Here is a 23,066-nt window from a genome sequence, read left to right as displayed (position 1 = left end):
AGCTGGATGAAACATGAAGAAACTGCTCACATGCATCCTTAGTTCTTTAGGCACGATGATGAACTCGAGCTGTTATTAAGCACTACTAAGTATCTGACCTGTACTGGATTAAACAAATCGAAGAGTGGGTAAAAACAGAGGATCTGAAGGAGAGGACACATGAGGGTTTGTTGTCAGTAATATGCCTAGGAGAACAAACAGTGATGATTATAAACGAATGTAAAACTACTAGAGGGGTAGATGGAGGACTAGAAATGCACGTGGACCCATACTTTACAGAAGAACAATAGGTCTGGGTTGGTGAAAGAGCGCTAGGACTAAACGAGAAGAGGCTGGTAGGACACGTACAGGATTGGTAAACCCCAAGAAACACAAATTCTGAGATTATGAAAAGTTGGAACCATGGCAGGGGAATGGGCATTATTATAAAATAGGACTGAGTTGTTTAGAGGGTCGGAAGCAAAAGTGTATGGTATATTAAGTATGAGCCGAATTATAAGGTCATAATAGTGTGTAAGCCAAATTGGGTAATGAATGCTAATTTAGACGTTGAAGGGACTATTTTTTTTATCACAACTCTAAAAGCATGTCCTTGATGTTTTCAAACAGGGCCCAAGGACAATGGAGAAGGAATGACTCTCTCTGTGGGCTTGAAGGAGTACTGCTCATGACTCACATCTGTGTTCATTGAGCATCTCGGCGCACAGATGCTCTGTGCAGGCGAACCAAAGAAAAGATCACCTATGCCAACCTACACCCAAAAACCTTAGTTAGCGGGGTGAATTTTGGAGGCAACGTGGAACGGGTAGAACGTCTTTGTAAGTAATAAATTGTTCTAGGAGCTAGATAGGGCAAAAAAATCCAATTTGAACAAAAGGGTCATTGAGCGCTAAGCTCAGTTAATTTTATCTAAAGATAGAAGGAACAGAGGGAAACAAGGAAGTGGGTAGCCGTGGTCCATTTGTGGGCAGGCTTGCAGGGGACTAGTCCATCTGGGATAACGAAGTACTGATAGGCTCGAAAGAGAAAAGGAGGAAGACAGGATTGGCCCAGAAACACAGAAAGGAAGAGATCAGGATAATGGAGCTGTGGTTTTTTTTTTCAAGCAAAATTATTGTTGGGATTATTTGTTCAAAGGCAAGGGGATGTTTTTATGCGTTCGTTTGACAGTACGACCATAATAGTGTATGTGGCACATTGTCCCTGGGATATGAACCTGTCAGCTTTGTCCTGCCGTCCTACTAACACATGAAGGCGTGTATGTAAAGTTTTCGCCTGGCATTTACCATCCTGCCAGCACGGGACTACCATGGCATGATTGATCGCACTCTATAAGCCCCCATAACACAGACGATCATACAGCTTTTGCAATTAAAATGCTGTCCTTTAAATAGCAATAATGACCATCTTCCTAAAAAAAACGATAAAACAAGCACTAGTAAAGCCATTATGTCTGGCCTTTTGCAACCTGGTGTAATGGTTACTTTTTTATTGGAAGCATATACCACAAACAAAAAACGTTAAAAGGCGAAGAGCAAAGCTTGCCATCACTTATGCATGGTGGCCACATGTTTGTAACCAAAAAATGTAATAGTAAATAAGAACAATTAACCCTCACGTATCAAATTACTTGAACAGATTAAAGCTTCCTCGTAAACAAGTCTATTTAGAACAACCCTTTTTAGCTTTGATGCACATTGCCCGAAATTAGGATTCCGACTGGTACAAAGAAAAGGTAATACTGACTTTGATATTACTATGACTTGAGGACATAGTTTAAACACAGGTGTATAACTTGAAAAAGGCTAAAGACTGGAAATAAAAGCATTGGCAAAGTAAAACATTGGCCAACATTCTGGTACAGAAGTGCATTTCTTTTTAGGTGGATGTAGGCATGATCTGACAATACAGTCTTTCACAGTGTAACTGTGCCAGTGGCTTAAGTAACCCATACTGTGGCGAGCAGAAGCAAAATGTGGCTGATAGATAAATGGATTAATGAATGAAGAGCGTTTTCAAATACCCTCTATCCATGGACATGTTTATGTATTTAGCGGTTTTTAATTACATGAGACAGACACGCAGCTAAAGCAGTCTCTGAGCTAGACCTAGAAAAACATGCATTACTGTAAACAACCATCATGGTTACCATCTCAGCACATACTGATGGATCGAATTGGTGGTGGTGTCACTTTTATAGCAAACACTGCTCCCTTTAGAGTGTCTACCAGTTTCTAACAGAACAGTTATCACCCCACAGATTTGCCACTACCTTTATTGACTTTAAAGTGGTGAGAGGGGGCATGTATGCCCTGTGGAATATGTGCTTCTGACATTATTCCAACTAACAAATGCACGAGTTCACAGAATTACTGCCACTTAACTGCGGGAGTCAAAAATGAGTTCAGGCCAGGGGATGAAAACCCACTTCATCCCAAGCACTCACCTGTCCTCGGCCCCCAGTGCCCAACAAGCGGACACCCTGGGGCCCGCGCACTCAGGAAGGAGGCTCATTGTGAAGGAGGTGATGGTCACTGAGGCCCTCAGGTCGGCTGCCTTCGGTGGCTGGGCACGGTGCTGGAGCGGCGCATCTCCTGGCACATAGCCGGGGCTCTTGGTCTCTGCTGCGGGGCGAGCCTGGTGGAGGGCTCGGGTTCAATGTTTCCAAATGTCCTTGAAACCGATCGTGTTTACGTTTTCGTCCCAGTCCACTTCACGCGGATGCGCGTGCGTGCCGAGGGCCAGTGTAAACGTCTCAGTACAAGTTCTTTCTTGTGTGAAGGCCCCGGTCCAGTCAGAGGCTGTGTGCACGTCTATGATGGTCTGTGTACAGGCACCTGTTACCTTACGACAATTCGTGAAAGCGTCCCACCTCACGGTGGGTGCACAGGGATCTGCGGACGTCCCTAGTATGTGTACGCCGTCACGATCCACTGTGCGCGATGGTGTGTGTACGTGCTGCAGCCGGCCCACATCTGTGCGTGCCCCCGCCTTGGACCCCGGAGCTGAGGAAAGTGAGAGAGCCCTGCACGCCTCAGAGCCCGCCACCCGACAGCATAAGAGGATAGTTTACCACAGATTACGCTTCTTACCGGTTATTTATAGCTCAGACTTTGTAAAAATGGAAACATGCCCTCCCTCTGCCCCGACGGTCCGCAGATGAAAATCACACGTGCGCACATACAAACACACGCACCGCAGATATACACACACTCAAATCACACATGTGCACATACAATCACACGCACCGCAGATATACACACACTCAAATCACACGTGCGCACATACAAACACACGCACCGCAGATATACACACACTCAAATCACACATGTGCACATACAATCACACGCACCGCAGATATACACACACTCAAATCACACGTGCGCGCATACAATCACACGCACCGCAGATATACACACACTCAAATCACACGTGTGCACATACAAACCCAAACACCGCAGATATACACACACTCAAATCAAACGTGTGCAACTGTGCACATACAAACACAAGCATCCACGTTATACAGCTACTCTCAAACCACACGCGTGCACATACATACAACACAGATATCCCCACTCTCTAATCACACGTGTGCACCTGCAAACACTACAGATATACACACACTCTCAAATCACAAGCGTGAACATACCAACACAAGCACTACAGATATACACAAACTCTCAAACCCCACGTGTGTTCACAAAACACATACGCACTAAAGCAAGGATCTGCATATCTCCAAAGCGTTGTGCACACAAGAACACACCGCCATCATATATGAGGATATCTATTGCAAAATTAGGGCTATTTATTGTTTTTCTTAACCCTACAAGATGTATTTTAATAAATAAAAAACGCAATATGTCGCATCAATCTAAAATAGAAAATTATTAAACTAAAGCAAAGTAAAAAATCAATTCGCGGATGAAGAGAACATAACAGTCCAGAAAACCTTGTCCCATACCAATTTTTCAGAGGTGTTCAAAACTGTTATTCTTCTTAAAGGAGGAGGAAGCACACTACAGAAGTCAAGGAGAGAGATTGGGCGTTCTAAAAAAAGCCAAAAAAAATCCAAAGTAACTGGTGCGTGCTTCTAACACCACCAGACATAACAGAAACCCAGGGTGGAAGCCAAATTGCAGTCGAAGCAAGTAATGGTAACCAACAGGCCTCACTTTGAAAGCCATTAGCCGACACCAAACAGCATTGCAAAAGTAGAACAAACATCGGCTCAGCTAGCAGGTGTCTTTTGCCTTCTGAGTCCTGACAAAAACACTGAAAAAGCCTGCCTGCTGAGTGAAAACGTAAAAACAGTCAAACGGCTGCAGCAACAACAACCAATTAAACAAGCATTGCCAATGTCAATTGGTCTGGCTTATTAGCGAATGTTCCTTTTCAGACGCTGTGAGATTAGGCACCAATAATTAATTCTACATACAATCTGACACCCATCTTACACCCATGCATTCATTCTTCTACCAATCTGTTAATTCATGCTTTCAGCAACCAACAAAAAAATCTCCAAGCAGATGCATGATAAAGGAAAATAAGAAAAAACAAATAAAATGCTGCCTAAGCCTGGTGGTATAGGTTTTCAATAAAAGATGAGTAAAAAATGTAAACATAGTAGTGTCCGACAATCGTTGAATGGTACTATGCAAAATGCATATTTTTTTTAACATTCCAAAATGACCTACCACACTTAGAAGTCACAAGCTAGCCACTGTGGAACAATAAAGCTATAATGCACTAAACTTTGGTTGTCTAGAGGTAAGCATAGAATCGGAACAGCCATGATTGCTTGTCAATTACTTGTTTTTTTTACATTGTTTTACATTGTTGGCATTTCTATAAAGGAGGCCAGGCTGGTAGGACTCAACAGGGCTGGTCTTTTGTCATTGACCCGAGTCAGCAGTCCTGCTTGCTAGCCTCTAAATTATCTCTGGCAATTTTTATTTCTAGATGCAATCAATCAATCAATCAAGGCATTTGTATAGCGTGCTACTCACCCGGAGGGTCTCAAGGCGCTTGGGGGGGGGGAGGGGTCCGCTACTGCTCGAACAGCCAGGTCTTGAGTTGCTTCCTGAAGGACCGGTGGTCTTGGGTCAGGCGGAGGTGGATGGGGAGGGAGTTCCACGTCTTGGCCGCCAGGTAGGAGAAGGATCTTCCTCCCGTTGTGGCTCTTCGGATGCGGGGAGCGGCGGCGAGGGCGTGGCTGGTCGATTGTAGCTGGCGGGTTGGAGTGTAGAAGGTCAGGCGGTTGTTGAGGTATCTGGGGCCTTGGTTGTGGAGAGATTTGTGTGCGTGGGTGAGGAGTCGAAACGTGATTCTCTTGCTGACGGGGAGCCAGTCCAGGTCTCTCAGGTGTCCGGAGATGTGGCTGTCGGGGGATGTCCAGGATGAGTCGTGCTGGGGCGTTCTGAATGGGCTGGAGTCTTTTCTCGAGTTTGGCTGTGGTTCCGGCATAGAGGGAGTTCCCGTAGTCCAGTCGGCTGGTGACGAGCGCCTGGGTGACCGTCTTCCTGGTTTCGGTGGGGATCCACCGGAAGATCTTCCGTAGCATGCGTAGGATGTTGAAGCATGACGAGGAGACGGCGTTGACTTGTCTGGTCATTGAGAGAGAGGAGTCCAGGATGAAGCCCAGGTTGCGTGAGTGGTCCGTTGGTTTGGGTGCGCTGCCCAGGGCAGGGGGCCACCAGGAGTCGTCCCAGGCGGAGGGTGATGATCCCAGGATGAGGACTTCCGTCTTATCTGAGTTCAGTTTCAGGCGGCTCTTCATCATCCACTCGGCTACTTCTTTCATCCCTTTGTGTAGGTTGGTTATGGCGGTTGCTGGGTCGTTGGTGAGGGAGAGGATCAGCTGGGTGTCGTCGGCGTAGGAGATGATCGTCGGCGTAGGAGATGATCATCTAAAGTGGTCTTACCTTCAACTCATAATTTACATCCTTTATGGAATTGGCTTATCTGGAGCCATGGAGCTACTCAAACATTGTATTTCCTGTAACTTATTCATTAGATTTCAATGTTATTTAAATTTGAACAAATACTCGTCAATGCCTAGAATATTAGTTTCAGGAAGGAAAATAGCATTTCTTTACGCACAAACATGGTTGAAAAATAATGCGCTTACTGACTATTAAACTTCACAGGGCAAGTTGATTGAGGCACTCACGTACACCAGCAAATCAGTCGCGCGTTGCTAAAGTCAGAGTCCTGCTAGGCCAAATAGGTTCAGTGGCAGCCTGTGCTCTGCAGCTTTGGTGGTTATTTTTAAGCACCCTCCACTGGTGAGGTCTAAACTTCCACAAGCTTTAGACCTCTGTCGATGATTACTGGACCACTTGCAACGCCTACAAGTGGAGGTGTTTTGGGAAAAAGACATCCCCCTTGAAGAGGTTGGAATTGCCACAGGAAATATAGGTGGAACTTGTCGTGGATATCTAAGGACCTATCGCTCAGCATCTTGTTGACATGGATTATTTCTTACGCATCCCTGAAGTTGTAGCCATTACCAGAACTGCTGGTGACACAGTCATGTCTGCTCTTATTAAATTGCTTTCCCCCTTTTGCTTTCCTGCCACTAAATTCAGCCAATGGTCGACCATTCTAAGGTACATATTTCACAAACTTGGCTGAATTGCGCCAGCAAAACACACCACAATGGCCTCAAGCAAAAGGGATAATGGAGCAATTAATGGCCACCCTGAAAAAAGCCACACATTTGGATAAGGTCATGAAAGCAGTCTCATAAGTGCTACAAAGGATCCTGAGACGTTATGGCGACTATCCACATAGCGGCAAATCACCTGTGGAACTCTTTGGAATTAGTTTAGAACCAAAATCCCACAAGTCACTTCCGTGTTTCCTCTCATTCATTTAGATGCCAGACTTCACGATCACTCTGTGAAAGAGACCATGAAAGAATATGCATGCTGGAGAAGTAGATCCAGATCTTCAAGGTTATAACAAGGTGATCATGTAATGTCGTGACTGAAAAGCTCTTGGAATGATGATCAACCGTTGGACCCAATGTACTACGAAATAACTCACTTAACGCCCTTAATGACCACGTTGTGGAGGGGTGGCACATACTTATTTGCCACTCCTCCTTCTGCATGCTCAAGGGAGATCCTTGCAAACATTCTTCCACTGATGAATTGTAAGACATTGAAGAAACCCTTGAGGAGGAACCTCTCTTGAACAATTCACAACTGGCCCCATTTCTCCCTCACCAAGTTCTGAAACTCTTTCTTCTTGTCCACTCCTCATTAGCAAATCTCTAGAAAACCTTATTATCCTGTAAGGGCTGGTCTCTGTGAGTTATCATTTAGTGGAGGGGAGAGGTCGTGTTGTCAGGAATGCCCACTGCGCTCCACATGCACATCAAGATACTTCTGGTGCACACACCGCAAGGACATTGAAGGAAGAAGTTGGGAGGCAGGGTGAAAAAACAGTAGCAGAGGCCAGGACACAGACTGTGAAGGTGACTGAGGCTGATGTTGCCCCTCCTAATTATATGTATGCCCAAAGGCTGCAGATTACTTGTTTACACCTAGACTAAACAAACTGTACCTCACATACCTTGTATTTGTATCATTGCGGCTGTATCATTCACAACAGTGGCACGGGAATCAAATTATTCACTATCCTGATACTTTTTCCCGGTATCAGGTGTTTGGTACTGAGGTAAATATCACTTAAGTGAGCACTTCAGAGGCCTTCCAAATAGCAAGGTCAGGAAAGGTACTAAAACTGAATCTGACTCGACAAACCCCTAATTGTATATATGCCAAATAAATGGGCCTTCGATTACACCGTTAGTTATCAATGAAGTATACCATCTTGCCACAAGCGCGGCCTTTTTCCACCAGCTAAACTGCAGGCTTCTTTATGAGAAGCAGTGGCGTTTTGGAACAGGTAGCCATCTTAGAAACATTCTTTACTGTGCATCAATTACATCAGGGCAAGTGCACATTCAGCATATGCGTGTACTGACTAGACGTCCAATTTGGTCTGTATTTCATTCCAGCAATGAGGAGTGACTGTCATAGGAGAGCGTCTGGTGACTTTGCTTAGGGGACGCAGACATTTGAACAATGGACTGGGGAAATTATTCAGAGCATAGAAACATTTAATGAACTCAGTTAGTGGCCAAAGAGAAACAAATTAACATAAATGTATGATATCCCTTTTGATTCAAAGATGCAACCCTCAGCAGGATGGGTAGGAGGTGGTCCTACTATTTGGAATGTATATTTTTGCGTGAGGTTTTACCCTCGTTTTCCTTCCATCTGCCACACTGCGTGAAGTGGTGTGCATTTACAATAAGAATTCTGCTCAATGTAAGAGCTGGAGCCTGACCTGGTGTCATGTGTTTGGAATGGAATGGCACAAACATGCCAGAGTGTGACCTGATCCCCGGCCTTGCGTCAGTCACAGGACTCTGGAAACAGGCCAGCCTCTCTTGTTTAAGTTGTTATGTTATCCGTTTTTTTAGACCACCAGTATTTTCCGTTTCCACCACCTGTCGGCTTTTTAGGTGTCTCTAGGTACGGTGGTTGATTCAGAGACGTTTTAAGGTATGGGCAAAGTGGTCGTTGGCCCAGTGCCCCAGCCTTTCAGGGGGCCCCCTGATAAGCCAGCTCTTTCCTGCAAAATCTTGCCCCGATGACCTTGAATTATTCTAAAACAGATTGCTTTAAATACAGTTTTCCTTTAAATTATTTTAAAGAGGGTGATGTGAGCATTTTTTACCCAAATTTTAAAGAGAAATGTGTTCATGTTGCATGCACCATCCATTAAAAGAGTTTATTTTAGATCAAAACAGGTCCTATGAGGAATTGGAGGCTGTCTCAGAGATTATTTGCAGCAATATCAGTAAGCTGTTGCTGTGTCACAACAGTAAAAACAAACGTCACTATCCCTGAATATTAAATGTAAACACATTTAAAATGTGGATGAGTGTGCCTGTGGACTGTCAGTGACCTGGTCAAATAGGGCATGAAAGAGCTGAATTTGGATCATAAATTCATAGCGGTCCTGAACAGGCTCCCCCCCAAAATACGTTTGGCCTAGGGCCCCCAAAATCCTTAAAATGTCCCTGGATTGATTGCAGGCTACCCCATCAAGGGTTTTTCTGTAATTAGTCCAAACTAGCGTCTATTCATCATGCAGTCCTCTTGTAGATTTAAAAAAATCTTCTCCCCTTGCCCTTGGGGAAAGCTGGCTGGCCAATCAAAGGCGGAGGGAGTCCTGTGATAGCACTCCCAAAATACTGGCAGTAGAGAAGCCCAGCTGAGCTGGCAAAGCATGGGTTTCAACTTCCTAACCTGCATCCATTCCAGTAGACTCCAAAGAGGCAGTTTCCTGGATGAACACAGCAAAGGGGTAAGTCCACAGCCAGGCAGCCAGGTGAGGGCCATTAGCCGCTCCCGGCTCACCTCCCTGCTCACAGCAGATTGCTATGAAAGTGTATCTGCTAAGGGTCAATCCACTTCGGATAAAGTATTTTAAGCCACAATAGTTTGAAAGAGACATTATTTTTGTTTCTGAGTGGCAGAATACTCATGCTAACTCTGAGAATATTGCATCTTAGGCATACTCCAAATCTAACATATTTGCAGGCATTTATCTTGCAGCACAAACGTTTCTAAATAGAGGTGGGGGCTAACAGTCCAATTTGAGGCCTTCTGCATCTTGGCGCCTCTAGCATACATATTATCAGCCTGATTTAGAGTTTGGCAGACGGTTACTCCATCACAACGCAATGGATGGCCCCTGTGCCTTATTATAAGTGGATCTTGTAATAGGACCAATGGTTCACCCGTCAGCTTTAGACGTGGGTCCCATGTTCACTGCCATACTGGATTCAAGCTAGCCTGGCTGATGAGGGGTGATGCCCCGAAACCAGTTCTACGATGCTTGTTTCCAGTTCAGGGAAGAGCTGGCTTTGCAGTTCGGGCTGGACTGTTTCAATGAGGCTCATGGTCAAGACTGATTTGCATATGGCTGGGTCCATACTGGGGTGGCGTGGGGAGCAAAAGAACAATGGATTAAACCTAGATCTTTGTGACTGGGGTGAGTGTTTGCATTGTTCAGCATTCTGTCCATCATTTGTTCCTTCAGCTTAAGCTGTATGAAAGCCCTCATGTTATCAAGACTTTGAAAAGATGCAATACGAAGAAGTACCTTGAACGAATGGGATTTGTGTCAATACCATCCAGCCCCTTGGCTTTCAGATGTTTTTCACTGTTTGCCATAGCTTTCCATCAGGCCCATTACTTTTTTGTTGATGGTCAGTTTGTGTTTTAATTAGTTTTTGGTGATGGGGAATCAAACAGTCCTTTCAATAATCTATAATGTAGGTGTGTGTTATTTGATGTATTCACTTTGCTGACACAACATCTTAATTGCCGATATACGTCTTTTTTTAAGTGTACGTTCTCTCTATGCCTTAGCCTTTCTCTAAGACACGGTACTATTGACTAATCTCCCTACACATTCATTTGTTTTATTTCAATGTCATGATAAAATGTTGTTGGCTTTACCACTTTTTATCACACAATAACGACGACCTTGAACACCTACTTTCTTAAACATGCATTGGAAGTTCTGGCTCTGCCAAAATGATCTATTATTGTTAATTAATGATATAGTTTGCTATGAGTGCCTTTTAGGTTCATCACATAGGACTGCAACACTCATCTTCCGACTCCTTTTGGTAACTCTTCTATGAGGGTAAAAATTAACTCTGTTAATGCACCCTGTTCAACATATGGTACCTACTCCTAAATTCCATATTATTGTAGCCGAATATCGGTCGGGCTAACTGACACAAAGTCCTGCAACTAATAATAAACACCTAAAAAGGAATCGCTTCTCGGTGCTGATGACAGCACCATGGCCAGAATAATATGCAGAGTGTGGTAGGGATGTGTTAGAAATGGGGATCTCTAGTTGGCAGCGGCTGGCGCCGAGGTCCAAGTTGGGATCCTTCTTCCTAAGTCAGAGTAAGGGAGCTACACCCTTTGATAACCCCTGCTCAACCCTGTGGTAATGTAGCACAAGCAGACAGGCCTATCTCAGAGGCAGTGTGTGAAGCATTTATGACCATACACAATAACCCAGTGAAGACACTACAAAGGGACACCACACAAGTAGCTATAGAAAAATAAGTATCTTTACACAGGCTTAACACAAGGCTCAAAAGCAATCAAAAGCCATCAAGAAACCACAATGGAGGGGGCGTGGCTTGCAACTGAGCAAAATGGTCGCATACAATCCGTCCATAACTCCGGACTCAAAGACACCCATTAGTATCGGAGCACGCAGGACACCTTCCGACTCCACTTCTGGCCGTAAAACTGCATTCCACGCAAATCTGGGGCCAACGTGACAGAAGCGGCCTGGGCGCGTGGCTGAAGCTGGGGTCTCAATTGGTGAAGGGGCCCAACTGGTGCAAGTGCAAATCAGCGAGACCAAGGCAGTTAAGGCGGGCACTGCAGACAACGCACAGAGCCCGAGTGAAACGGCGATCGCTCCGGCCGAACAGCCTGGACATCGGTGGAGGAGGGACGGCGATGCGGGACCCCAGTGAGGGTCCGGGGCGCTAGAGGACCGCTGGTGATGAGCTGAGCTGGGCGGCAATTGTGAAGGCGCCCGGCGGAATTATTCTCCTGCAGCTCGAAGGCAGGTAAGGGGAAGCGATACCCTTGCCCTGCGGGTTCAATCACTGGTGTCTTCATCTGCGGTACATCCAGGCATAGAAGACACTCCCACTCACACGCTGCAAAGCAAGGAGGCCAATAGACTTGCTGGCATTGGCCCGGAGAACCAGAGAAAGTCCCGGGGGAGAATACATGCAATACCAGCACCCGTGTATCCCCACATTAGGCCAGTTTCAATAAGGCGTTGCCCACCTCCATATTGCCTTGCCAACCACGAACTTACGGAGCGGCAAGAAAACCGTCAGGCCACGCTTGGCATGAAGACACGCGGCATGCGGCGGTGAGTACCGTCTAGTGCCCAGACAACCAGCCACAGATGGGGGGCAGAGGTCCACGCACGACCCCCCAGGTCAAGCTGGACAAATACGCATATTCTAAAGACTTTCCAGCTCTACCTGAACGGCAGGCCCCATCTGAAAAGACCCCAACACATGAGGGGTCGGCCAAGGTCACACTGGAGGATATCATGTCCCCCCTTAACAACGTACACACAATGGTGGGATCGATCTCATCTGATGTTTCCTTCCTGAGGGCGGACTTTCAAAAAATGGTCACCAGAGTCACAGAGGTAGAAAAGGTGACGACGACCCTCACTAAAGACACTACCACCCTGCAACAGAAGGTCAGTCAATTGGAAGCCGAAAACAAGCTCATGGCGGCCAAGCTTGACGATCAGGAGGGGAGCTCCCGGTGCAACAACGTCAGAATTACTGGTGTTCCGGAGAGCGAAGGAGGCCCAGCAATTGATTTTTATATAGAAGACCTTATAACATCTAGGCTTCAGCCCAGGGAGCTCCCCGCCTTTTTCTCAGTGGAAAGAGCACACAGGGTACCGGGGGCAGACCAAAGCTGGGGGCTCCCCCAAGACCCATCCTGGCGCGCATCTTTAATTTCCGAGACCGTCATACTGCAAACAGCACGGGTGGCTCCTCCACTATGTATACAGAACTCTGTGGTCTCATTTTTCCCGGAATACACGGCGGCAGTCACAAAGCGACGAAGGAGCTTCCTTGAGGTAAAAAAGGAACTCAGAAGTAGAGAGCTAGCCTATTCAATGTTGTTTCCAGCAAAACTATGAGTGGTGGCAGACGGAAAAACTCGTTTCTTTGAAACGCCAGAGGAGGCCCAGGACTGGCTCGAGGGCTGGAGACAGGCGGGAGGATACCGACGGACAGGGAGACATCAATAGTGACTCAGGGAGGGAGACGACTCTCAGGACTACAGACATGAGAGCGGGGAGGAGGATTCCTCTCTGACGGAGGCCGGGATGTGAAACCAGGCGATATTCCATTGTCGGGCCCGACCCTGACACGGAGGCACACACCTAGCTGGTGCCACAACATGAAGTGCACACTTGGATGAAGTCGGATGGTGTGACCGGACTGGTCTTCCCAGACAACGAACTGAGACAGCACAATGGGACTCTGGAAATGCACCGAAACGTTACGATCCACAGTTGAATAGTTTTCTTTGAGTAGGGGGACGACCAAGGCGTCTCTCGGACTTCCTCCCCCCGCAAGCAAGCACTGTTTAATGGGATTGAAGCACTCTGCATTGTTGGGGTGGCGGGTAGTTGAAAATCCGTCTGGCAGGGGAGCAGGGAGGGGGGAGGTGGGGGGATTGTTTCTTGTTCATGGTTGTTCACTTCACATTACACATACGAGCTCAAGTACAGCAGACAGAGTTAGTCACGCGACCATTGCTACACCCACTTAGTATTTCACTGGTTAAGACCCACTGCCGTGTCATTGTCAATAAATTCCCAAGACTATGGCATCTGAGGCCGCAAGCTTGCGGTTAGATAACACACATAAACGGGGCTCTCCCTTGACCATGATATCCTGGAAAGTGAACAGACTCGGTAACAAGATAAAACGGGGTCTAGTATTACAGTACCTTAAGAGACACACCCAATCAGTCAGCCTTATACAAGAAACATACCTGGTGGGCCCGGCTGTTAAAGCACTGGACAGATGGGGTTTTAAAATGGTAGCTCACTCACTCTGAATTTACATCTGGCTCTAGGGGGGGTCAGGATCCTGATCCGAAAGAGCTGCACTCTGGTAATGACCGGGTCATGGACAGATGATCAGGGGCGCTTTGCAGCGTCTTCCTGTCAGTGGGAGGTATTTAACTTTGTCTCGGTATACATCCCTCCAGCACTACACACGCTCGCTTTCCCAGCCCTGGGTAGGTTCCTGCTCGATCGCCCCCCCGGGGAACTTGTAATAGGAGGCGACTTCAACGCCACACTGAATGATGCATGGGACAGACATCCTCCGAGGGGGCGGGGAGCGGGGGGCACATCGCCCTTGCAGGACTTCACCGACGCACTGGGTTTGGTGGATGTTTGGTGCATGCGAAACCCAACAGAACATCAGTATACGCAACACTCAGGTGCGCATAACTGTCTTTCCCGGATAGACTTTTTTCTCACAGCACCAACGGGTTTAGATAAAATACAAGAGATCAAACTCCTCCCTAGAGGCATCTCAGATCATTCTCCAATACTATTAACATACACATCGCACCTCACGACCGACTCAGAAACTTATTTTCCCCATTCACCCTGGATATCTCAAGGTCCCAAACATAAGATAGGCCATGCATAAGACCTCGAAACAATACGTTCAGGAAAACACGCATTCAGTGGCTTCTCCAATCGTTCTCTGCGAAGCTTACAAGACGATCCTGCGTGGACAAGCCATCTCCGTGATCTCTGCTCACAAACGCACCGTAACGCAACAGGTACTGGAGCTAGAGCGAGCGGTTGACCATGCGGAGGGCATACACACTACAGACCCAATGATGCCAATACCCATGCTCTTAGTCTTGCTAAACAAGTCTACAGGGACCATGTATGGGGGGCGGCCAGGGCGCGAATCACGAAAACGCAGCACATGATCTATGAAGTGGGGGACAAGGCTGGCAAACTGCTAGCATGGTTAGACAAAAAAGAAAGGGCCAACCGGTGGGTAGCACAACTCAGATTAATTAATGGGGAGACAATTCCAGATCCCGACCACATCGCAATGGCATTTGCATGCCATTACAAAACAGTTTATACTCCTATTGCCATGACAACAGTTGAGGAAAACTTAGACTTCCTAAGAGACATACATCTCCCAAAACTGACATCGCAAGATGTACAACTACTAGAAGTGGACCTCACGAGAGAGGAAATCGCTGCAGCCATTAAGGGACTCCAGCCGGGGAAGGCACTGGGGCCCAATGGTGTCCCAGTGGAACTGTTCAAAAGGGAGGCGGACACACTTGTACCGCACCTGTTGAGAATGTATCAAGCAAGCTTGGCGGCGGGAACACTTCCTCGAGATCAGAGGGTGGCGACACTTATAGCAATACTCAAACCCGGCAAACCCCCCACCAAGAGTGCAACTCCTACTGACCGATCTTGCTCCTTAACGCGAAAGCGAAAATACTGGCAAAAGCGCTAGCGGTCAGGCTGTAGCCCCATCTCGTGGTACTCATACGCCCAGACCAATCCGGCTTTGTGCCAGGCAGAAACACGGCAATGAACCTGCGACAGCTGCATGGTGTACTGGCCCGTGGGCCCGATATCCAAGAGGATGCGGTTATTCTCTCACTGGATGCCAGTATGGCCTTTGACCGGGTGGAGTGGCCCTTCCTTTTTGCGGTGCTGCGACATTTTGGTTTTGGACCAAAATTCTGCACCTGGATACAACTGCTCTACACACAGCCACTGGCACAAGTAGTGGTAAATGGGCGATTGTCAGAGGACTTTCCGCTGGGGCGAGGAACTAGGCAGGGCTGTCCCCTCTCCCCACTGCTGTCGCCCTGGTGTTAGGATACGGAGAAACCCGGTGATTCATGGAATGAAATGGACAGAGGGATGGGAGGACCGTATCTCCCTATATGCAGACGACATATTATTATACTTGACACACCCGAGACGGTCCCTTAATTGCATACACAACATTTGTGCGTCCTATGGTAGGGTCTCCGGTTACTCAATCAACTGGGCCAAGTCGGAGCTATATATACTTAAGGGCCCTCCCCCATGCTTGCCCCAGGGAGCGGCGATACAGATAGCACCACAGGACGGTTTTAAATATCTCAGTATGAACATCACGCCACACCATACGCAATTCATAGAACGTAATTTACTCCCGCCTCTGAGGAGGCTGAAGAATGACGTTAAAAGCTGGCACTCCCTCCCACTGCTGGGGAGGGCTGCGTTGTTTAAAATGATGGCTCTCCCTAGGTTCCTATACGTACTACAAAATACACCCATGCCAGTTCCCCATTCATACTTTAAAGCCATCGAGGCGGAGGTGAGCCACCTCCTATGGAAAGGAAAGCCTCACCGAATAGCTATGTGTAAACTAATACGGAGCTGGTACGATGGCGGCATCGCCCTGCCTAACGTTCAGTTATTCTATTGGGCATCCCTGCTCATAGTGTTTAATCAATGGCTGCACGCCCCACAGGACGAACCAGCTCTGCGCATGGACAAACACATTCTTGGTACGAATGGACTCCTGGGTGCCCTATACGACAAATCAAAGAAAAACACGCTAATAGGACCCACGTGTCATGCCCCGAGTTTCCCTACACACTGTCCCTTTAATTGAGACAGCTATTTAAGTCACCAGAGCTCTTGGAGCGACGCTTTACGTTCTTGCGTCTAGCTCCGTTGCTTTGGTGTTCCATCCTGTTCCTGGTTGCCTGACTTCCTGTTTAGTTCTTCCGGCTCTGATTGTTGTGTGGGAGTGTCTCCGACCTTTGCGCTCGAGTGCGAGCTTCGGCTTCCCTTCGGCTTCCCTTCTCCCCGTTGAGTTCTTGAGAGTAGCGGGCGTCTTCAGTCCTGACGTCTGCTTCCGTTCCTGTTTGCTCTGTAACGTGGACTACCCTTTGTCTGGAGTCCCGCCCGGCGGCCGGGTTCTTCCCCGCCATCCGGCTGGGCTCAGCTTCAGTTCCTGTTCATTTCTTGTGGCTCATCCCGGCGGCTGGGCTTGCTCTCCGCCGTCCGGCTGGGCGTATCTTCAGACTTTCCCCCTCACTTGAGTCGCTTCGCCCGGCGGCCGGGCTTGGTCTCCGCCGTCCGGCTGGGCGCCTCTACAGTCCTTCCCCCCTTACCTGAGTCTCTCCTCCCGGCGGCCGGGCTTGGTCTCCGCCGTCCGGTTGGTCAGCACCTTGGTCCCTTAGCTAGTTAGGTTCCTTCCTGTTCGGTTTCATTTCCTTCACTCTGGTGCTCCGCCCGGCGGCCGGGCTTGTTCTCCGCCATCCGGCTGAGCACTTATTTTTTTCCCTTCATATTTTTCATCATTCTTGACTGTATCCCTGTTGGCCACATTATCGTTTCTACTCATTCCTTGGCCAGCCTCACATGTGTTCTGGGATTCTTGCGTGGACCTAAGTGGGGTGCAGAATTCAACCTTCACGACTTAGAATCACGGTAACAGCGCTGTGCGCTGCATACATATGTTGGCTAATGTTATAACACTACTAGAAACCTAAATGTATGTCATGTATTTATAGATTTCCCTGCAAAGATCATTGGTGTTGGCATCAGTTCATTGTCATATTCATCTGAATAGTGGATGTTTCCAGAAGTCTTCTACATCATACAGAGTGAGAGATTTATATGTTAGAATATTGACACTCATATGTTCAAGGTCATAAGAGAGTGGTTACTATTCTTTGTTTGTCACTTTTGTAACAGCTCAAGACGAACTCCTACAATTATCCCACATATCAGTTCTACGACATAGACAAAACAAATGTGGTATGTAGTGGTCATATACATAATATAGACAAGGTGTATATGTGTATTGTATTTAATCTAGATAGAACGTATATTTCTTTACAGCCCAACAATTGCCAGGAGTCCATTCTGAGTTGCTACGCATCCACTCCGAAGACCACAGTCAAGCTCTTTATTTCTCCCCCAACCTTTCCTTGTTTTGTCTCCCTGTTTTCCCCTGGCGAGCCTCTCGATACTCTAGTGTTTGATAGAGTCGGAAGGCCGTAGGGGAAGGCTGTGGAATATTCTTCGGATTCCTGACACTCCTGCGGAACCTGCCTGGAAATCATTACACCACGGCCCACACTGTGCAGGTCTGGTTCACGGCGCAATGCACGCTAGGATGGGAAGGGGTGATAACTCAGCATACGCCACTGTGGGACTCCCCCAGGTTTGGCGGGCTGGGACCTTATAGGCATATCCAGGGTTGGTGACCTATGGAACAAGCATTTGCAATGCAATAGGTCTCGCATTAGGAAGCTTTGAGCTATTGGTCTTGTAAATGACATTTTTTTCATTTATGTGTTGGTTTTGAAAATAGCTAAATTAATAGCTTTGTCATTTACAATGCCAATAGTTATAACTTTCACAAATGTGACACCTATAGCATTTGTAAAGCAACATGTTTTGTATTTACGTGACTTAGATGTATTGATATTACAAATAACAATGGCTTTTAATTTGTTTAAATAATTAATACTTAAATAAAAGTGATTGTAATTTATAATGTCAATAGCTTATATTTTTGTAAATAACTTTTGTGAAGATTATGTTCAGTGTATTTTATTGTGACGAAAATCCAAGAACAGAATTGAAATATTAACATCTTTTTGTGACATTTGTAATAAAGCTTGAAACATTGAGAGAACATATTTGAACCAGTTGTTGTTGAATGGTTGCACAGATTGATGCTGTGATGGCGCGGAGTGATGTTGTGGTGGCGACGAGTGATGTGGTGGCGACGAGTGATGCTGTGGCGTTCTGTGATGCTGTGGTAGCGCATAGTGATGTTGTGGTGCCCCTGAGTGATGCTGTGTTGGTGGTGCTGAGTAGTGCTGTGGTGGTGCTGAGTGATGCTGTGGTGGTGCTGAGTGATGCTGTGGTGGTGCTGAATGATGCTGTGGTGGTGCTGAGTGATGCTGTGGTGGTGCTGAGTGATGCTGTGGTGGTGCTGAGTGATGCTGTGGTGGTGCTGAGTGGTGCAGTGGTGGTGCTGAGTGATGCTGTGGTGGTGGTGCTGAGTGGTGCTGCTGAGTGATGCTGTAGTGGTGCTGAGTGGTGCTGTGGTGGTGCTGAGTGATGCTGTGGTGGTGCTGAATGATGCTGTGGTGGTGCAGAGTGGTGCTGTGGTGGTGCTGAGTGATAATGTGGTGGTGCTGAGTGATAATGTGGTGGTGCTGAGTGGTGCTGCTGAGTGATGTTGTGGTGGTGCTGAGTGGTGCTGTGGTGGTGGTGCTGAGAGGTGCTGTGGTGGTGCTGAGTGATAATGTGGTGGTGCTGAGTGATAATGTGGTGGTGCTGAGTGGTGCTGCGGTGGTGCTGAGTGATAATGTGGTGGTGCTGAGTGATAATGTGGTGGTGCTGAGTGATGCTGGGGTAGCGCTGAGTGATGATGTGGTGATGCAGAGGGCAGAAAGGCACAAAAAACGAGTCTAACAGAGGGCAAAAAAACAAGGGAAAAACGAGTCTAACAGATGGCAGAAAAACAAGGGAAAAATAACAGAGGGCAGAAAGGCATAAAAAAACGAGTCTAACAGAGGGCAGAAAGGCACAAAAACAGAGTCTAACAGATGGCAGAAGGGCAGAAAAACAAGGGAAAAATAACAGAGGGCAGAAAGGCACAAAAAAACGAGTCTAACAGAGGGCAGAAAGGCACCAAAAATTCCTTTTAGTCTAACCCTACATACCGAAGAGCACTCTAAAAAGTGGAATAATTCAGAAATACTTTGCAAACATGTAAAACGCTTTTAACAAGCCTTTTGTGTGCCTGAACACAAAGAAGGTTTTCTTCCCAAATAACCTAATACTGCTGACGAGGGGTCATTTGATGATGCCTAGCACTTGCTGCATCAGCACTACATTTTTTCGTGTCGAGGCGCTGAATAGTACTTCCCCAAGACAGTAAACCCGAGGCCACATCCTGTTGAATGCAAATCCGGCAATGTTAGGTTATGTAATGAAGCCTGCTGCAGGGTACCCTTTCGGAGTCCTGTGTCTGATAGAAATGATCGGCTCACAGCAGTCATTTTGGAGCCTTCACTCAGTCGCTGCTGTGAATGTGAAAGCTGCGCTGGGGCAGGGGGAGGTGCAGGTTTACAGTAGAATTCTTTGTGAGAATCATGGGACGCGGGTGCCGCCCCGGTGACTGGGCCTGGCTGTGCACGGCAATGGCTCTTCGGAATTTTTTAGCCGGGTATCAGGAAAAAGAACAATATTTTGACATCAACAGTAAATAGAAAGAAGTGCAGAGAGCACACACGGTCTACTGCTGCAGGTAGCGTTTAAAGTACTGTGACCATGTGTGATCTCCACTGCAGCAGCACCCATGTGGTCTGGGCCAGTTAACACATTGACAAAGGTTCACCGACTAATAATGAAAAGCGGCCGGGAAATGCAAGAGACCGGAAAATGCGCATTCCTTTGTTCCCTTTGAAGAGAAGCTCACGGCCTCGCGGCCGTGAAAGTGAATACAGGGAAGCTCTTGGCTTGGCATTGCTGTGGGGAGGGGGGGAGGAGAAATGCGAGACACGGAAAAGTGTGAAGCAGGGGGCGGGGAGCGGAGCCCTTTGAAGTAAAGCTCTGGAGGCAGGCGGCTCGGGGAGCGCGTGCACGAGCACATGCACTCGACGAAATCCGCGATGGTTTCAGAGCTTGGATGAGCCTCTATACTCTCGTCCTATTTATCACTTACGTGATAGAATAGGCGAGACCTAAAAAGGGCAAGGTGGTTTCTTTCGCACAGCTACAGGCAACGTATCAGATGGCAGGGAGGGAACAAAACCGATACACTCAAATTAAGCACGCCCTGATGAAGGCCATACCTCCGGGAGTCGATCTGCCCGAGTCCTCTCCACTTGAGGATCGTTTGTTAACAGACTCACTATTCAAAAAGGCAATCTCATTAACATATTGAAAGTTGATCAACAATCCGAAAGATCCCACACATACCCTAAAGGAGAGAAGGCAGGTGGAGGTGCGGGGGATGGACGAACAAGAAAGGCAGGAGGTGCTGGCATCCCCATGGGAGGTGGCGACCCCTTCCAGATTAAAACTTGTGCAACTTAAAATACTGCACACGAGAACGACACTACACAAAATAGGGAGGGCAGACACGCCACTTTGCCTGAGGGGGTTGTGGGTTCACGGGTAATTTTTACCACACGATATGGGACTGTCTCCACATTACACAATATTGGAGGGCGGTCATGGCTACGATCACCCAGGTATGTGGTTTTGAGGTCCCCCCTGAACCTCGGAGATGCCTGCTTAATGTGCGGAAACCCACAGATCTAAACCATGCAGCACAGGATTGGGCAACCCTCAGTATCACACTAGCCAAAAGGAATATTGCACAGCACTGGGGAACCCCCAACAATACCTTCCCATCAGCAGTGGTGTCATGACCTTGATAGCGCCATGGTTGTGGAAAAGGTAGTCTTTATTAATAGTAGATGCCCCCGAAAATGGACACGAGTATGTGGGAAATGGAACACTTTTCGGGGAAACATATGTGCTGCTCCACCCGAAGACTCAGATCCGGACTTGAGTGACTGACAAACTGAAAACAGGCACACCATGAGAAGTCCCTCACTTGAGGCAAAGGATTTCAAAAATCGTACGGCGGTGGGATGGGCACAACTGTATTTATATTTATAATTATTGTGTACAGTGGTATCGCTTGTTATATCATGTCAACAAATATCTTTAACGGTCAATGATTGTGAACTGCTATGCTCGACGTCTATAATATTAACAATAAAATGTTTAAAAAAAAACACAATACACATAATAACGGATTCACTTCAAAAGCAATAGAGGACTTAAAAAGAATGTGGAACAAACTTAGTTCGAGGCCGGGGTCCACGCGACACGGTGATGCACAATGTACCTGAGATTTAAAGGGGCATGGCACACAGCCTCACAAGGAAGCCGCGGTGATGACAGGTGGACTCGCAACGGCCACAGCTCCCAGCTGTAGCGGTCCGTGGTGTGCACTCATGATAATCCTGGGACGGGACTGAAAGGCAGGCACTCAGCGGCACACGCAGGTGATAACAAGATCCTCGACGTGGTGACAAGTGAGGGCACTCAGCGGCACAGCTCCTCAGCTGCCACGGCACACAATAGCGATAGCAATGATTCTCGTAGCACAGCGAATGCGGGCACTCAGCGGCACAGCTCCTCAGCTGCAGCGGTGCACACTAGCGATAGCGATGATTCTTGTAGCACAGCAAATGCGGCCACTCAGCGGCACAGCTCCTCAGCTGCAGCGACCCACACTAGCGATAGCGATGATTCTTGTAGCACAGCAAATGCGGCCACTCAGCGGCACAGCTCCTCAGCTGCAGCGGCCCACAATAGCAATAGCGATGATTCTTGTAGCACAGCAAACGCGGCCACTCAACGGCACAGCTTCTCAGCTGCAGTGGCCCACAATGGCGATAGGGATAATTTGTTTCCTCGTTCCCCGCAGTAGAACCAGAGGCTCTGGAATTCTCAACAGAGGCCTCACCTGCGAGTAGATTCCCCCTCAGATAGGAATCCGGACGGCTGATAGGTGAAGTCTAATGTCCCTGACACTTCAGCAGGAGGCAAGCTCAAATAAGGGGCTTGGGTAGTTGCTTTAGCAAGATGGATGATAGTTTCAGAGTCCTTTCCCTCTAGTTATACGAACAGAGGATCGTCTTGACATCCAGAAGTAACACACCGTGCTGGGGTTTCAGCACAGATCTTTATACCCCAAAAGTCTTTGTTCTCAGAAAAGTCACAAATCACTGAACCCAGACAGAACCAGTTTGGTGTCGTCCTGGAGCACTTTATTTATGATGCTCATCCTGCCTTTCAGGGAGAGGGGTCAGCCCTCAGATGCACAGTGGGAGGTGGAGCCATCATTCACCTTGCCAGGCACGGCCCTGCTCAAAGGGTCACCCCTCCCCATACTCCAACTTTAGATCTCTCCATTTAATCTAGGTCGGTCTGAGACTGCCCTGACCCTCCAAAACCAGACAGCCAATACACATAACAGCAGAGCCCACGGGAAGGCTTAGGCCAGAAAATAAATACTTCCCAAAAGTGGTAGTTTTAAACACGGAAGATACAAATAATCGTCACTAAAAGATACACGTTCATATTTGGAGCTCAACCATCTAAATTCGACTTTCCTATCATGTTCTTTGGGTCAATTAGGATCATACCAGTTCAGACAGTTAATTTACCAATAGGGAGCATTCACGCTGTGGCACTGAATGGCAGTGGCACAGCGCACAGAGCATCTAACATCAGCAAACACAGAGGAGACAAAAGCGAAAAATGGAAGGGAGACTCACACCAAT

At 47.4% G+C, this 23,066-nt stretch overlaps 1 protein-coding gene across 2 annotated transcripts in view; it reads right to left on the bottom strand.

Moving 5' to 3' along the window:
* Positions 1-23,066, bottom strand: part of UCKL1 (uridine-cytidine kinase 1 like 1) — a 283,720-nt gene that overhangs the window by 171,346 nt on the left and 89,308 nt on the right. The window contains exon 1 of one of the 2 annotated variants that reach the window (XM_078651665.1): positions 2,447-2,569. The exons of the other annotated variant lie outside the window; for it this stretch is intronic. Within the exon in view, the coding sequence (XP_078507791.1) occupies positions 2,447-2,514 (68 nt within the window). The 5' untranslated portion in view covers positions 2,515-2,569. Of the gene's footprint in view, positions 1-2,446; positions 2,570-23,066 lie in introns of those variants that run through there. 2 annotated transcript variants of the gene reach the window in all.

This window comes from Lissotriton helveticus, chromosome 7 (assembly GCF_964261635.1).
Source record: "Lissotriton helveticus chromosome 7, aLisHel1.1, whole genome shotgun sequence".
Taxonomy (NCBI): Eukaryota; Metazoa; Chordata; class Amphibia; order Caudata; family Salamandridae; genus Lissotriton; species Lissotriton helveticus.
This window is presented reverse-complemented; position numbering and strand designations above follow the sequence as displayed.